Below are 18,672 nucleotides of genomic sequence, written 5' to 3'. Positions count from 1 at the left end.
AGTCAGTGTTTGGCTTATCGCGCCGCGTTGCTGTTCACCCGTGTTCAGCTTCGCTCGCTTCTTATCAGATGCACCGACTGCCGCAGCAGCAGCTGGAGGTGTTACTCCCTCATACCGAAGCGCAGAGCTCTATCGTCGCCCATCTAAATGGGAAGAGAGCGTCCACATGTGTCCCTGCCAACCTCCACCCCGTCCTCCCAACCCTGCCTTTTTGTCTCTGATTACTGTGGAACATTTCCGTTCCCAGAGCTCCGGACACTGATGGATAGACAGCGGGAGAGCGGACGGTCTCTGAATCACACACTTTTCATTTAGGCTTATTTATGAGCTCATGTCAGGCACGTACTTCAGCAGTCAACTTCAGAGAATGGCCTTTTCGATATCTGCCATCTGAGTAAGCATGTCTGCCACTTAATGATACCAGAGTGGGAAGATTTTCCTGAGGAAAATCGATTGATACACATATCTATTTGTTTTCGCTCGATTTGAATTCAAATGATGTAGCACAATCTCCCCACCGTTTTCACTTCCTCTCTCAGCTTTTCTCTTTCTCTCTTTCGAGGGTGAAACATTATAATTAGCTCTAGTACTTAAACGACAGTTTCTTTCTTAAACGTGCAGTTTCTTTCCTGTGTTAACTTATTTTCTGTTGGAATATAAAGTTTGAGTCAGATTTTTTTCTAAGTAAACTGCTTTTACTTTATCACAGCCATGAGCTTTATTTTTAATTTTTTTGTTTTTGAAGCAAGTCTCTTCTGTTCACCAAGGCTGCATTTATTTGATCAAAATACAGTTCAAACAATAATATTGTAAAACATTATTACAATTGAAAATAACTCTTTTCTGTTTTAATATAATTTAAAATAATTTATTCCACTGATTGTAAAGAGTTTTTAGCAGTTCCTACTCCAGTGGTCAGTGCCACATGATCCTTCAGAAATCATTCTGCTGATTTAGTGCTCAAAAAAATTTGTTGCTATTATCATTGTTGTTTTTCTGCTTAATGAACTTGTGTAAACACAATACTTTTTTAAGGTTTCTTTAATGAATGTTAAGTGCATTCATTTAAAAAAAGAAATCTTTTGTAACATAAATACAATTTTTTGAAGAATTTAATGTATCATTTCTGAATAAAAGTATGCATTTCTTAAAAAAAAATTCATACCCCAAGATTTGAAATGAAGTGCAATTTTAAAAAGCAAGTGAACAAAGACACTAGGTTTCATTAGGTCCACCCTGGCATGGCAGTATGTAGTATAGGTAAGGCATTGTGTGCTGCCAGCGTATTGTCTCAGTCCTTGCTTACAATGGTGTGATGCCCTCCTGATTCTTATTCCACAATGGAATGGAGCCTGTGCAAACCTCAGCAAGACTCACATAGATCTCGTTCTTCACTAAACATGACGCTTGGGCTACTGTTGAACAGTGATTTAGGCCTTGAACTTCCCCTCAGTTTCATAGTGACAGACATGCTTTTCCGAAGGTTTTTCACATGAATTGTCTCCTCTTCCTGAGCATTCATTCACCACAGCTGCAGTCTAATTAATGTCTTTTCTCTACTTGAAGATGATGAAGCCTTCTTTCGATCTGTGTGCGTTTGTCTTCTCTCATCTAAGTTTATACAGGATGGGCATTTTTAACCAACTTTTGATTTGATTATCTGCCATGCCTTAAGATACAGTTACATTAACAGTTGTTCTGTGATTGTTAATGGGAAAATCCTGTCATGTTATTAGGAATGAATGTGATTAAGCTTGTAACAAGAGAGCGAAAGATTCCCTACACAAAACTCGCTACCGGTTTGAGTGGTCAATGCAGCATATCTGTGTGCCTAACTCAAAGCCATTTTTTTTTATAACATTTACACAAATTTACTTGAACTGTGGCAGTAACATGGTCCAGTTTTCATCCAGTTTTGCGCACTTTTCATAGGATTTATGTTTTGAAATGTATTGTTAAAATGATTGATTTTAGTGTTATTATATTTTTCATTTATTTATAAGATTTAACATAAAAATGACAATTAATTTAAATTAAAATTAAATTAAATTTATGCATTTAGCAGACGCTTTTATCCAAAGCGACTTACAGTGCATTCAGGCTATCAATTTTTTACATATCATAATTTACAATAATGACCTATTTTCTTTTCTGATATTCTTATTTCCTTTATGAATATTTCAGAGCTGTATCCAGTTGATTTGGCAAACATTTCCCACCATTTAGACTTGAAGGTCTGTTGAGATGCCTCATTTGGCTCATGACATTGGCCCAAAGATATATCCCATGCGCGTCTGTAATTGATAATTTTATTGATATGTGAGGGAGTTATTGTGTAAAGCTGTATAAGCCAGTGTTGAGAGCATGTGACTTGAAGTCAACCGTCTCCTGTGCTCTGCAGGTCAGTTCCAGTAAGGCAGCTGGGAGCGCTCAGGCCAACCCCGCCGGAGGGGCTGTGGCAGGTGCTACCGGAACAGGAAGTGCTGCTCCAGCACAGGGAGATCTGGACCTGTTCAGCGAAACCAGCGGGAGCAACAAAGCAGAGGACTCAGCCAAGAAACCTCTCTCCAAGGACTCCATTCTCTCCTTGTAATGGCTCCGGCACCGTCCCACAACAGCCTGCACAAGGTACATCCATCCCCCAGAGTCCCGCTTTCTTATTCCTCAGAGAATGAGCGATCTGAAGCGAGAGAATATAGATCTATAAATGGTGCTATGCATCTGGAGTCCATTTCTAATGGTGTGTGTGTGTGTCTTTGAGTAAAAGCGAAAGCATGCAAGGTTCTTGAGAAGCCCTGCTTTAATGGGAGTATCAATAATTCAAGCACTGCGTGTCTCAGCACTCTGATACTGCTGAACGTGGTTTAAAGCTGCCTGCTTCGCCTGCCCTTCTCTTCAAAGAGGACGTTTCCCAAAACCTCAGATGCTCCAAATGAAGGCGATGCCAATTCTCCATCATCAGGACGCTTTAGACGCCCCCTTTCATCCTGCACACCTCTTCTGTCTAAAAGATCCATTTCCTCTGGGTCGAGGCGAGGAACTGCACACATTAGCGCAGATATTGATCGCTCTCTTCTGTCTGTGATGCTTTATGTGTCAGGGTCCTCTGGTCTGCTTCTGTTTTCGTCTCTTTGAACATATTGAACATGTCGTCATGTGTAAATCTTCTTATTTGTGTGCCTTTGTGTGTTTCTGCTCCCACAGCGACTGCGATGTTCATGGGCCCCTCTCAGATGCAGTTCCCTGCGCAACCACAGGGGAACTTCCAGGCCTTCCCTGGGATGGGAGGAGCCATGCCGCCCACTACTATGATGGGGGCTGTCATGGGGCAGGGCGGCGCTATGATGGGCCAGAATGCGGGCATGATGGTTGGCATGACAGTGCCTAATGGTTTCATGGGAAACGCACACCCTGGAGTGATGGGCTTGGCTCCGGGCATGATGGGACCTCAGGGCATGGTGCCCCCTCAGAACATGTATGCCATGCAGCCAGGTCAACAAGGACAGTGGAATATGGCACAGGTATGCTATATTTGGATTTGTGACTGTTTAATTGTGCTGCTAGTAATTTACCACATATAAAATGTTCCTTCAGTCACTGAAATAAGTCTCTGAAATCACACACGTCTCGGTGACAGCTCTAGATCTGTGAACACATAAAGTACACTTTAGAAACATCACATGCTATTTTAAGTCTATGCTTGAAGCGTTTTGGTACATTTGGTTTGCTGAAATGCCTTTGAAGAGTGGGATTTTGGAGTGATGGCCTGTGGTTCAAGGAATGCGGAAACAGGTTAATAGTTTAATGTTTAATAATTTCTATAGTATCTATTATATTATTACGTAATTTTATGTTAAATGTAACTTATATATACCGTCCTAATTAAACCTTCCTATTTTTTCTACATTTCTGAATATTATTGATTATTAATATAAATAAACATTATATTATCATAAACGTAATCATTACATTAACAGCTTAGGGTAAGATTTATTTTCCCTTTTTTTGAAAGAAGTTCAGCAAGGAGGGCATTAAACTGATAAAAAATTACAGTAATGACATTTTTAATATGACAAAAGATTGAATGTTCTATTCCATGAAGAATCCTTTAAATATACGTGTGTGTCCAGCATATTGCAATGATTTCTGAAGGATTATATGACAGTATTTTTGATCAAATAAATGCAGACTTGGTTAGACTAATTTAAATAACATTTAAAGAAATCTTATTAACCTCAGTTTTTGAATGGTAGTGTATGTTCTTAAAAAATTTAGGTGAAAATAGTAAGTGCTCATAGAATGGTACTGTACTCATATCTCATAAATATATAGAAATATAAACTACCTTTTTATTGCATTATAAAGACAAGGGTGATCAAGATAAATTAAACTTTTAAGATTATACTGTGCTCCAGTGATATTTATCGAAGTCCTTATGAAACTAAATGAAAGATTAAAGAAGAGTGTACAACCTAAATACGTGTTAGTTACATTGCAAGAAGAAAAGAGTCTGTAATTTCTGGCAGCTACAAGAACACGTCGAGGAGGAAGCATTCAGGGATCTGGCAAACAAATGAGGAGTAAAACAATATCATGACATAAACAGAACCCAAATTATGTTGTGGGTGGGGAAAAAGTGAACCTGAAAAATGTCCTAATTACTTAATGTTGTTGACAGTACACTTAAGACACAAACCTGAGGTCAAGAGCTTCAGGTTAGGTTGATAAATGTATTTTTAACCAACCCTCTCAGAATCTGCTGTGAGTCATTGATATAAAATCAGATGTTCATCATCAGTGCAGCATCCTGGCTGCAGTGGATCAGCATCTGCTTTTTATAGAGAGAACGTCTATATCTGACGCTATTACTATTCATCACATCCGACTCCAACAATGCATACATTTTCAAAACCATCTCAGGTGGAAAGCGAGCTGTCAGTTTAGCTCTCTCACTCTCACCGTATAATCAGAGATTCATAATAAGGGTTTTTAAAATCCTCATCTAATCTGCTGTCACCTCCCATCGGCATGTGGCTCATTAAAGATGAAAGCTCAGTGACTCTGACCTCTCAGCTTCTATCATCTCCCTGCCTCGCCCCCTCCTCCTGTGGCCCGGGACCCCCTGCGTATGAGGCTGAGAGCAGAGGGAGTCCGAGATTTCAGCCTCCGGGAGGTTAATTACACATCATAAATCAATACAGCATTCTTTACACTCACACAGCCTTAATTAAAATCCCTCCCCACAATGCAAGTGTGTGTGCGCGTCCTGAGTTATAGTCCTTCAGCAGAACATTTGTATTTTGAGAGACCGGATGAGAAAAGAAATGCGTTTGCTTAATGGTTTTCTGGAGTGAGTGTAATTTTGCCGCACAGTTCCTGGGAGGAGTGTTCTTTTTCCGGAGATGGATCTGACTTGAGATGTTTTTCTTCATTACCCAGCTCACAGAACGTTTCCCTATTTTCCGAAGGAGGACTGAGGGAGAAGAAGAATCCTTAGTGTTTGACATTCACTCCTCTGAATAGCTGAGTGCTGTTCTTGGGAGTGTTTTCAAACACACACTCTCACCGCACACTTATTTCTCCGAGCGTAGGCGGGTTTGTGTTGAGGAGGAGGTAGATGTAATTACGAGACTGGCCAAATTTGTCCTGCTGTGCATTTGAGCCCAAAATGAAGTCAAGGTCCACAGTGGATCTTGCACGTCATGGCCTAAAGCGGTCTAGTCACCTCGTGAGACATCAGAGCACTCCAGGAGTTCACCGTGATGGATAACCTCCCTCACTACCTCAGATTGGGGTCCAGTGCTTTGGAATTAAACACAAATAGGAAGCCGATGAAATGCGCCTGCATTGTGTTTTAATTGACGTTTATGTTTCAGGATTGTATGGGAAAAGGCAAGTACTACAAGTATGTAAATGAGCTCTTTTATGATTGGCTAGCCTCTCCGCTCATCAGATAAGGCTGAACTGCCGAATAGTGAATAAACAGTTATATAAACATTAACATAACCTTGTATAAACATTATGTAAGACCAACCGTCTAGTCAATTAGTGGGGTCGGCTTTGTTTCAGCTGTTATATTTTCTTAAAAGCGGTGCTTCACAGGGGATTAATTTAGAGACTGAGCGCAACTTCTCTAAGAGGTTTTTAGCATGCTGACAGCTGACAGTGGTTTAGTGTGCTCTTAGGCTGTCGGCATGGTTTAAGGCACCTCTCTACATTCATCTCCTCTAAAACACCAGCACTACTGCCATCAAAGTGCCGCTTGTCTCACAGATCCACCGCATTCAATAACATATTTCAAGACGATTACTGTCAGGCTTGGTGAACTGATGATGTGCTGTGAGCAGTATTCCCGTCATCATCCACGGTTTCTTACTGAAGAGATTAGTTTTGTGTAATAAAAGATTGTAATCCTTTCAGCCTCTGTATATATGCCAGACAACCCACCGACTGTTCGATTATGTAGTTTTGTACATACATTGTCAACATAGTGCATCAAACTCTTATTTAAAAGAAAGAAACGCCCGTATTCCATTATTTATCCCTTTCGACAGCTGGATAAAGATTGCACAAACTATAGTTCCCAGAATTCAAGTTAATAATGAAAAATGGGGTGCTGCTTATTCGAAACCATTAGTTTTTCTCTCCCTGCTGGTTATGAGCTGTAGAGACGGCGGTATAAATCAGACAGACGTGTCTGATGGGCTGCCCCACCGCCCTCTACACCGGTCTGCTCTCTGGAAGAATACTGGTGGGAGTCAAGGGAAAAGAGTAGAGGCACTGAAAAAATGAAATAGAGAGGGAGGTAGACGAAGAGTAATAAGAAGGGTGATGAGTTTAAAGATCAGAGGACAGCTTAGTCTAACCTGGAAAAAATAAATGAGGAAAAGGGAACATTGGAGGGAAAGGCCATCCGCAGGTGAAAGGACTGGTGAGATGATTGGGTACAAACACCACTTTTACTGTTCATGCTACTGTAGAGACTCCACAGAAGCAAGTGTATTTTACTTTTTATAATAATATCAGCTCTGTTCCAAAACCTAGCAACCTTCATAGACCGCATTCCTAACAGTCATATAATATTAAGTAACCAATTTAAAATACTCTACACAGGCTTCGCACCACACAAAGGAGACTATTTATTTCAATTGAGTTTACTGTTAGCAAACTAAAGGTGAAATTCTCAAACAAGCATAAAAGTGAATGGCTCATGCAGATGTTATAATAAATTATTTTCATTAAACTGTTTAATAACATTTTAATCAGAAAGATGTTTCAATTAAATATCAGTGATAATGTTTAAGAAATGTTATTTTTCCTCCAGTCTGCCAATTTGGAAGTTTTTTTTTTTTTATATATATATATATATAATTTCTCTCATTGAGCTCAGTGCATTCTTGCATTTTCCTCTAGGGATACTTGTAATGTTGGCTTAGAATTAAGCCAAAATGTTGTATTTTAGGAGACGGCACTTTTTGTAAAAAATGTCTTTTTGGAAGCGCCTTAAAATGCTTCCTCTGTAGGTTTTGGACCTTATCTAATTATACTAACAAGTCTTTTGTATAAAGATTTTCACACTTCTGTCTCTCCTCTTGTCTTTTTTTTTCAGATTAACCAGCAGATGTCTGGAGTGAACCTCAACGGTTCTGGTGCTCCAATGGCGTTTGGACCTCCTGGTGCCCCCATGGGCGGCTGGGTGGCACCCCCCTCCGGTCAGACCCTCAGCACCCAGCTCTGGAAGTAAATGAATGAGGGAAGATGGAGGTCAAGGGGCACCACATCCCTCCATCTCTCCTCTCCTCCTCCACCACCACTCGCACCCAGAGTTTTATTCATATACTGTCATATACTTTTTCTCCTTTCTCTTTCCAACCATTACTACTCTGGAGAGCATCGATTCAAACTTCCCTGTGTATTGATCAAGTGAGCGAGACTATGGAGTGGAAGAGACTGGCAGCTTTGAGCGTCTTATTTGCAGTTTTTCTTTGTTGTAGGGGTGGGGGGTTTCAAAACGCATATCAGCTACAAGAAAGCTGCTGGACCAATTATACAGGCTTCTAATATATCTTTACCAAATCAATAGTGAGTCATAGTATTTAAAAGATAGAGGTATGGCTATCATATTTGTGAATTCCCCTTCCTTTTCCTATCTTCTGTAGCCCCATGTCCCAGAACCCTTTAGCGGATATTGTACAGACCCATGTAATGTATGTAATCATGAAATAATCGAACCCCTCGCCCCCAGTCTCCAGCCTCTCACCCTACTGCATCCGTGTAGCTCCATGACAAACTCCATCTTTACTGTGGTGTTTTAATGTGTGCGTTACAGAGAAGCACAGTGAGTGTCAGACAAATAAACCTGGACGACTGTACAGCTGTGACGGCTAACGGAAAAAGGGGGCATTGGGGGTCAATAAAAAGGGGGCTTGGGGAAGGAATGATCTTTTTAGCTAGCTAGTTTTGAAAAGTAAGAACCGATCAAAAGTGTGCAGTCGAACACGTCAGTCTCGCCGCTGTAGCAGAGCTTCTATCCTCTCAGACAGGGTCTCTCTGCTGTGCAATAATGTAAACATCGCCACCGTGTCATCCAGGTTTATTTCTATAATGTGTTTACATTTTCTGGTGCCTAGTACAGAGACAGAATATTGTTATTTCCGTGCATTAAACCGTGAATAGCCATGAACTATTGTGTGATCATTTTGTCTAAAGACGCATTTATTGTAAAGTTGTCTTTTATTTCCTTTTTTTTTTTTTTTGCTTTTAACGAGGGTCGTTTGGAATAAAGACAGTTGTAATCCAAAAGTTCTGTCCTTGTAATAGTGTCTCACACTCTTTAGACAGTATTTCCAGGGTTTTTCCATCCACTGATCCTTCAGTTTTTGTGGGCTGTTCGATTCCCTTCAGCAACACTCTACCTCTCTGTTCTAGCGGCTGGTCTTTTTCCACCGCGTTCACAGACATTGATCTGATCCTCCAAGTGTCCAGAGTCTTCAAGATGGGTATAAGATCGTTTTTTCATGTGCAGTTGCCATTTGAAAAACCCTTTCCATGGTTTCTCCTTCCAACACATTACGGGTAATCCAGTGTGACGACACAGTGAGAAACTTCTGCATATACAGTGCGTGTCAGTAGAGAATACCGAGACCACTTGACATGTCTTTTCCACCAGAGCAGGTATCCTAAAGTTCAAAGGTGGTCATCGATTTGGAAAGTGCCAATGATGGCAGGCCTTCATCCAGTGTTATATGTCAGTCTTAGTGCAGTGTCACTCGCTAGACCTCTATATAGACAGAGTCCTGTTGTCGCTTTGGTTCGTTACCCAGGTTGACCTTCTCAGTGCGGGTATGCCAGACCAGGACCTGAAAGAAACCATTTGAAATCAGTTATTTTAGAATATGAGAACCCATATTTTATGTACCAAGGCAGTTTACGTACATCACTATAATTGGTTACATATCTTAATTATATCAGATAGAGGCAGGGCAGGGAACGAGAACAGCTAAATGGCCGCACTCAGGTGTGACGCGTCAGTTTCTGAACACATGGCACTGCAGATTGGCTTGTTTTAGCAGAATCATAAGAGATAAATATGGTGCATCAACTCAGAAGTAACCCAAAGCATCCTGTAGTGGCCTCATAACAAGATTTATCCCTCTGGTACTGTAGGTTCTGTAATAATGCCTCTTATGAACTTGTCTGACACTTTGCTGTCTCCTGTTCTTCCCTTGATGAATATTCCCAGGGCCCAGTAAGCTGTAGGACAGGGCTCTATATGTGGCTGAATGTTTTTAAGTCTGAAGGTCTGAGATAGACTAAATTGGAAACTTCCTGAAGTGATTTGTAATTGGTTTGTGGGTGGTTAGACTTCATTAGTTGTGTTTATGTGCTGCTGTCAAAGACATTTGCAGAGTAGTTTCTATTTTTTTATTGAAGGAGAGTAATAATATGTGAAGAATTGAACTTGTTCTGCTTTCATATGTAATAAATCCTTGATTTTTTAATGTTGATAAGGTAATGGCTACAAAGTGCATAAAGGTTGAAAGCAGTGATATAACAGCAGTGTGGAGGTGTGAAGCCAGAAGTCCTCATGGGCTCTGCTAATTGTAAATGAGTTTCAAGAAAAAGTTATTACAATTGAAACCATTCATAGCTCAGTCATTGCCGTGAATATTATAAGACAAGTGTCATTGTCATTATTGCAATGTGTGCCAAACCTTGTTTTGACTTTTAAAATGGAATATTGATGGATGAAAGCACAAATTAATAGAGACAGAAAATTTGACCATTTTAGTTCCAGTAATATCATGTAATGTGTCATTTAGAAGACTAACATTTTCATGGTTTATACTCGTGGATAATTTTTTTTCTCAAATTAATTTTATTTATTAAACTGGTCAAAAATGTATGATGTTGCACAAGATTTCACAATGACCTTTCTATTCATCGAATAATCATGAAATATTACATTTCCACAAGTATACTAAACATAAAAAAATTCTCGAGGACCCACTCGTATTAGAATGATTTCCTGAAAGACTGTGTGACACTGAAGACTGGAGTTATGGCTGCTAAAAAATTCAGCTTTACCATCATGGGAATAAATGGCATTGTACGTATAGAGAGAGAGAGTATTAATATTTCACAATGTTAGTTTTAACTGTATTTTCAATCAAATAAATGCAGCTTTGATAAGCATATGAGACTTCTTTCAAAAACATTTTAAGAAATCCTCTCGAACTTAGTGTACTTGGTGAGCGGTAGTGTATGAGCAAACAATGAAAAATGTTTCTATCCTCTTTCTATTTATCTAGTCTAGTCTATAAAATTAATGTTAATGTTAATTCATAATAAATTAAATATTCATTTAAACATCTTACATACTGCATTAGTATGTGTAGAAATGAATATTAATAAAGGTTAATAAATGCTAGTTCATATTAGCTAATGAAGAATCTTAGTCTAGAGTTTTAACAATAATTACACCTTAAAATGATTTTTTACAAACAGGATAGAATCTTGTATGACATCAGATCTAATTTTTATTGCCAATAATTGTCAAAGTATTTTAGCTCTTAATAAATGTGTATTACTCATTCATTCAAGTCTGGAATTGGGCTGTCCGATATGAAACGATTATCTAAACAATGCTTGTGATGATTTTTCTGAGGGTTTCTTTTGAATCTAAACAGGATGAGCATCTGAAGCCTTGAGAGAGGATAATCATTTGAGCGATTGTGTCGTGGGCAGAGTGAAGCATGCTGGCACACTGACAGCAGTCTGGCAGGATTTGGTCTGCAGGAGCACGATTGAGATTGACAATAATAAATAGGAGAGTCTATGCACTGACTTCTGTAAATAAGCCTGTGAATCTCTCTCACACACTTTCTTCACCTCTTCATCTGTGTGGCTTGTTTGCCATCTCTCTGCCAAACTCGAACACAATCCCTTTGCCCTCTTCTTCTTCCTTTTTACCTCTGTCTCTTTTCTCCCTGTCACATCGATTCAGCCTTGATTACTCACATAAGATGACCCCCTCGATCCTACCCAGCCTCCCTGTGCTTAATTTTGAAGTGCATGTTGGGAGGTGGCCATATCGCCCTGCCCGCAGGCTTAGTCACAGTCATCCGCTGGGACCCTCAAGAACGCTTCTACAAATGTGACCTTTCCAAAAGACGTTGCTGGCAGTGCTCCACTTTGGACAGGCACAGCTCAGACCCACGAGGACCCATAACTTTTGGCACAAGTGCTTCATTTTGTTTACTTCCATAATGCCATCATCATATAACTGGACTGCAGCCACAAATTTAAGTATATTAAACTCCCACTTTGTCCATGTAGCGACTTGCACTTCTTCGTAACTGTCAGTGGCCTTTCTACTCTGTTTTACGAGGGCAATATCTACACGTTTACACCGGCCATGGCATTGTTCAGGAACAAACCTGCGCTCCCTGCAGTTTGTTTACAATGCGCACATTATGCTGTGTCTGGCAAAATGACACATAGCTGAGTTGGAAGCATGTCCTGCTCTTTCTGGTGTTGGTGATTAGTGGAATTGTCAGCCCTGCTAATAGTCACTATTAATAACCCAGTGTGGCTACCATTAGGGTAATTGGGTGATAATGATGATGGCAGTAGCAGTGACGTGTGGTACGGGGAGGAAGAGAGCGTTCTGACACGTAAGGTGAGCCGACTGAAGAGATTTGAGCTCCTGAGATAATGGGCCATGGATGAATGCAGGAGCTTTTAGAATCACACCAAGTCAAATACTGTACATATGAATTTGTTTTACAGTTTCAATAGCTCCTTGACAGTGCTATTCACTACGGTCACTGGTAGAAGAATAGAATGCGGTACAACGTTAGGTTTTCAGATTTGTACCAAAAAGATAGTGTTGAGTCACAATGCCTAAACTACTGACTCAGACTCAAGAGAGACATCAAAAACTGGAATTGTTTTTTTTGTTTTGCTTTTTGTAGTAGTAGTAGTATTCATGTCAGTGTGAAGGATGCAAATGCAGGCTTCTCTACTGACCTGTGTACAGTTCTTGGCCTTTGGCTCCAAGTCCTCCACCTTGGTGATCTGTTTGAGAAAATCAGACTCTTGCATCCCTGGTTTGGCTCCTCTTCTCTTGAACAGGGCACGTGGGTTTGACAGGATCACCTGCAGGTTCACTGCAAAACCTGCCAATGAAAAAAAAAAACTGTTTTGCATGCAAAGTTGAAATCAGATATTTAAATAAAATGTTTTTATTACTTTTTCCTTTTTGCTGCTTTTGATGTCATAGCTCATGATAATTATTAATGAAGAGTTTGGAAAGATGTGCGTGCCCTTGAGCCGTGATGGCAGATTGCAAATTGCATACTACCAGGGCTTGAACAACTGCCATTGAGATGAATGGGAATACTAAAAGATAGCTTTCTATAGACCACGTTTGCAAGTGAGACAGTCTGGGCTTCACACAAGCTCCAGAAATTGGACCAAATATAAATCAAAAAGCTTACAGACCTGCAATTGTTTATTGCAAATTTATCTAAAACTAATTATTGTGCAGATAATCTCATTATATATTCAAACACACTCTCTCATTTACGCTGTATTAGCTGTGCACAGATACACGGCTCTCCAGCTTGCTCTTGAACTTATGCATTTCTCATGGGAGCAGGTTGAACCGTCCCACAGCTGCATGTGGGTCAGGATAAGTTTTTCACCCCCTCGTTTCCATTTCTCTCGATGACATCGTCTCAGCTACAAAACAGGAGAAGGACTTTTCAATTTCACCATAGGGAATACCACCCTCTGTTGTGGGCTTTTTATCCTGGGCACAGGCTGTTTTCTAGGACGCTTGCGTTCCAGCTTAAACCACCTGGGCTTCCATCAGATCTGCAGAAGTGAGCTCACAACAGCAATGCAATGTTCATCTAAGCCCTGGCTAACTATGTCCTTGTTCTCTTCCTCAGATCGACATCCATACTGTCAAAGTTTATTTATAGTTGAAGGACAGTCAGCTTTTTTCTTTTGATCTTTTTAAAAAAAATGTTATGACTATATTGCCTTTTGATGTCCCTGTTGGAGTATTGGGGGAATGATGTAAGAACCTATGCTCAGAGATTCAGGGACATGGCTTTGATACAGCTGAAGAGCTGGACATCTTTCTGCTGTTACACCAACAGCGCTCCTATCCTGTGATCTAGTTCATGACCAGGGAAGGGTTGCACCTAGCTTTTGTAAGCTCTTTAATTAGGATGGCTTTCAAATCTGTAAATAGAAGTGGTGCAGAAAAAAAACATTTATGTTGTTTTGGTTGAAAAATCCCCCCATAAAACTATACATTTCTAGGGAAAATGTTATACATCAATCATGAAATAATAAGTATATTTAAATATGTAAATCATATTAATAAACTCTCTAACATGAATAAAGGACAATGAGTAAATACAAATATAAAACAATCTGTAAAAAGCAAATTGGAAAGTGCACTTTTTAAATTAGTTTCAATAATAAGTGTCACTAACAATTAACTTATTTTCATAAAGTTAAATGTCAAAAGGATTGAATTCTGGTAGAATATGAGCTCATTGATGTAATTTAATTAGTCTGCTGTTTTATTCCATCTGTTCACACATACACCAGTTTAAATGTTTGCGGTAATTTTTAATTAGTATAACTGCACATTAAATTGATTAAAAGTGACAAAATATTTATAATGTAACATTTTAAATATTACAAAATATTTATAGTGTTCTTTAGAACTTTATATTCATCTAATAATTCAAAACAAATGTATCATAATTTCCACAAAAAAATATAAAATAGCACAAATGTTTTCAACATTATTTGGATGCTAAAGATTCAGCTTTGCATAACAGGAATAAATTACATTTTAAAATAGATTAAAACAGAAAACTTATTTCAAGTAACCAATTTGGTGTAATAATACGGTGTAATAATATTTCACACAAATTACTGTTTGTACTGTATTTTTGATCAAATAAATGCACGCCTGGTGAGCCTCAGAGACTTTTATATATTTTTTTTTATATTTTTGTTAAACATAAAAAATCTTACCAACCCAAACTGTATTAAGGATACTGTAGATTCAACTCAATTTAATTGCACAGTTCTCAAATATTAAGTAGTGTGCAAATTATAGCATAGTGCCCACCAAAGAAGCTGTTAGAATAATGTAATGAGTGCATTTTATTATTTTACAAATATTATAAAATATTTGTAAAGTAAAATTCTGCAAATTGTTCCCCAGACCCATAGGAAAAAAAATATATATATATATATATACTTGTTACACAGATCATGTAAAAGCTAGTGTGACTCATGCAAGGACTAATCACTGTGTACACTACAGATGTTGCTTTTTGTTACTGTTTATTCTCTTGCATAATCTTTTTCAAACCTTCTCCGCCTAATGCGCAAAATTTCACTATTGTGTGTTAAAAAGGTTTCCATGTTAAGACGAGCACTTGAGCTCCTCTTCAGGTGAGAGCAGTGCTTGAATGAAATGAGAGAGGTGGTTCAGGACCTTTTCTCTGCTATTGTGTTTGCTCTCAGAAGAAGCTGTACGGCAGGAATACTAAATAACCTCATTGTTCTCAGCTTTTGTTCAGGGAGAAGTATAGTAGAGCCGGGGGATTTATGAACCTTAAACAGCTCATAGAACATGTGTTTAGTCTACAGCAGCGATATGAGGAAGCGTATACATTGTGCAAAGTGTTTGAGAAGGGAGATGCTCACTGTCAGGGCTTGACAGTAATGCATTATGTCTGATGAAAATGATGATGATATTATGGGTGAGCGAACAAGTGTGAAAAATACAGGCTATGGAAGAGGAGCAATAGTGGTAGTAACGGAGATCACATGAGCGAGAGATGATACCATCTCTTGTTATTAGAGTTTCATGAACAGCATAATATCCAGAGGCAGCACTGGAGTCTGGGGAATTAGGGATTGCTTTAACTACGCACTGCTATCTCTGACGCTGTATTCATTCCCTCGAGCTGGATAGAAGCCCTGCTTCTCTCCATTTGGATGTTTCCAACCTGTCAGCATCTTTTCAACCCACCCTCTTTAATGCATTGCTTGAGAGCTTATGTTTGTTAAAAATGCACAGAGAAATTGCTGAATTTAGCTTTGGTAAAGGTGCTTTTCGGCAATTATAGGGAGCAGAGAGCAAATGGTTGCCCCGTCACCTCACTTCTACCTAAAGTACAGGGTATGTTTCATCTTTTCCTACCTGTTATGCATTGTAATAGTGTGTCTTTTTTTTTTACACTGTTGAAATACAGTTTAACATAAAAGCCATTTGAAAGCTGATTTCCCCAAAAAGTGTAAACACAGTTGCTTTTAACATCCCTTTTTGGGAATCCCGACCAGCCTGACATGAAAACTTCCGAATTACTTTTGTTCATTTAGCATATGCTTTTCTCCAAAGTGACTTTCAAAATGTGGAACATCACAAGCAATTTTTCAGAAGAGCCAACAATATTTGCAGTACACATTGCCAAGTGCCAGGAGTTATTACAGGAAGTGCTTTTGTTTATTGTGTTTTAGTTATAGTGCTTGTGGAAGAAGTGTCTTCAGCTCTTTCTTGAAGGTTTTGATGGTCTCAGCAGATTGGGAAGGGGTTGGCAGATCACTCCTCCAGAGAAGAACAGAGACAGTGAAGTTTCACTTAGGACATGTACGCGACTTGTACTAAAAGTTTTTCCTATGCATTTCTGAGAGATTTAGTGTACAGATGACAACAACAATCACCTAAGTGAACACAGTTCATACGGAGACTTGAAAATGACTAAAAACACTGGATGCAATGCCAGGCCAGTAGTTGGCAATGTAACTTTGCAAAGAAACCCTATTACTCCTGTGCACATGCATCTTCAAGTACGTGCTCGTGCGCGCCTATATACTGAATACACAAAACGCATGCACGTGACATCACCCACTTTCACAACAATAAGCGTTGTTGCTTAAAAAAAAACACATGAACACATTTTTTTTTTAAATATAGTAACTTACTTTCCTTTAACATTACCAAGCCTGGTTCTTGGTACCTTCCCTTTGTAAACATTGACATGACTAGCTGATCTAGCTAGTATCACTAGTATTGTATAGGAGAAAAGCCTCTTCAGAAGACTCTTGGTGTTTCAAAGCTCCCCCCCTCAGCTTAGAGCATTCCTTTTGCATGCTCTCTCTATATAGGAACCGCTTTGCTGCCTGCTTTGGGCCAATTTTATATGCCTGTTTGAAACGATTTTGGTGAGGGGAAGTCTGGAAAGTGTCAACAAAACCAAACTGCAAAGAAGTCCCATCTGCTTATCTGTGCAGGCAAGCTGCTCCTCACACAGCTGATGTTGTAAACTATCAGCAGCATTTGGTATAACATGGGCAGAATATCCTTCAGAACACCGATAAGATGGACAGAGATATGGATGGCGGAAGTTCAATAACTTAATAACATTAAATAAGAATTTAGAGCACTAGTGGTGAAACTTGAAGACATAATGCCCCAGCTAATGATGTTCTGCTTCTCCAATACTTTTAAGACATTTATTAGTAATAGTTCTGAACTCTAAGGAATGTCTTCATCGAGTCGTTTAATGGATAGTTATTTGGTCACAGTAGCTCACCTGCAATGACACGTGTCATGGTTTGTTCCTAGGAGAACCAATATACTGAAAAAATTGATATCTTGAATGCACTCTAAATCATTTTGGATAAAAAGCATCTGCCTAATGAATGAATGTCATTTAAATGGAAGCTTTCAGATGGGCAGGATGTAAAAAAGAAATGTGTTATGCATTTTACACAAATTAGTTCTGGAATTGAAAAACCAGCTGGGTTGATGGAAAGTGCAAGCCAACTAAAACCTGTTATTTAAAGAAATATTTAACCAAAAATCTTTCTTTGTCACTCAAGGGAGTGGGCCAGATCATGTTTAGGGCCTATGAATATTTGAAATTGAGAAATGGATATTTTTAAGAACTAGTCAAACAGTTTTTGTTAAATGGCTGCATAATCTTTAATTCTAAACCAGATATAAAAATTCCATTGTTATGATGCAAAGGATTTTTCATGTCTAAGAAATGATTTTTTTGTAGTTTTCAGGATGCTCATATTAACCATTTACAGTGAGCAGTTTCAGCATTGAGTGGTGAAAATGCACTATAAACCAATACAGCTTTTTGTAAAGCAACATAAAATAATGAATTGACAAATTATTTAGCAATTTGAGGTGGTTTTCATTCTATTCCATAGTTTTCAATGACACACTCCAATAGCCATTTATAAAAAAAATAGAAAACTTTATTTATATCACTGTTATTATGACCTGCAGTTCTGTTACACAGCAGAGATGCTGTCAGTGTGACTGAATGCTTTTGTGTTAATGTTGCATCCCGCACATAGTGTATAACGGGCATAATTGTCACATATTCAAATATATGTGCCTTTTTTTCCTGTTTGGGTAACAATGTTGCAGCAAGATTTTTATGAACCATTATTGTAAAAAAAAAAAAAAAAAAATGTATTAACAACCAGTAAAAAATTGCTAGTGGTATTTAAATGACCGTGCATGTTGTTAAATGAAATATTTTCAAGAGATCTTAGTGGTGTCTTACCAGCCATGTCAATTGCAAATGGCCTGTCGGCCTTCCAGCCTGTGTACCAGCCGACCACTTTCCCCTTTTCCACTAAGGGCCGCTCGTACCTCCGGCCTCCAACGAGTCCCACCGGCCACACTGACACTCTCCTGGTTGACCGCATCTGAACAGTCGAAGGCAGAGCAATAGTAAATATGATATTACAAGCTTAATCCCTATGTAATCATAAGATCTGCAGAGTCTTGTTGTGCACCCTTCAGTCAGTTCTTTGGACCTTTATAGTGCTGACCATATGCAGGAGTTAGTCTATTATTATTTTTAAAGGAACAAATGTTGGACCACCACACACATACAGTATGGCTTATTATAAAATCCTGGCTCATTTTCAGCATAAATACGTCTGTCCACCTGCAGTCTGCTGGAGACAGCACACATTGCTCTTCAGTTTCATAAACACGATCACATCTGATTGAATCACCCACCAACACTAAAACTGTCATTTCCAACAAGATACTATCTTACTTGAGGAATTTTAAACGTTCTGCTGAAAGAATCTTGTTTT

At 38.9% G+C, this 18,672-nt stretch overlaps 1 protein-coding gene and 1 pseudogene across 1 annotated transcript; one reads left to right on the top strand and one right to left on the bottom strand.

The window, feature by feature from the left end:
* Positions 1–1,340: 1,340 nt before the first annotated feature.
* On the top strand, positions 1,341–8,683 carry LOC113113244 (stromal membrane-associated protein 1-like; annotated as a pseudogene).
* LOC113112655 (galactosylgalactosylxylosylprotein 3-beta-glucuronosyltransferase 2) lies at positions 8,579–18,312 on the bottom strand. Its single transcript, XM_026278407.1, has 3 exons — positions 18,129–18,312; positions 12,532–12,680; positions 8,579–9,359 (listed from the first exon to the last, which is right to left on the bottom strand). Exons 1-3 carry the CDS (start codon positions 18,271–18,273, stop codon positions 9,273–9,275), a joined length of 381 nt encoding a protein of 126 aa, XP_026134192.1. The 5' UTR covers positions 18,274–18,312; the 3' UTR covers positions 8,579–9,272.
* Positions 18,313–18,672: the final 360 nt, after the last annotated feature.

Source organism: Carassius auratus, chromosome 13 (genome assembly GCF_003368295.1).
Source record: "Carassius auratus strain Wakin chromosome 13, ASM336829v1, whole genome shotgun sequence".
NCBI lineage: Eukaryota > Metazoa > Chordata > Actinopteri > Cypriniformes > Cyprinidae > Carassius > Carassius auratus.
This window is presented reverse-complemented; position numbering and strand designations above follow the sequence as displayed.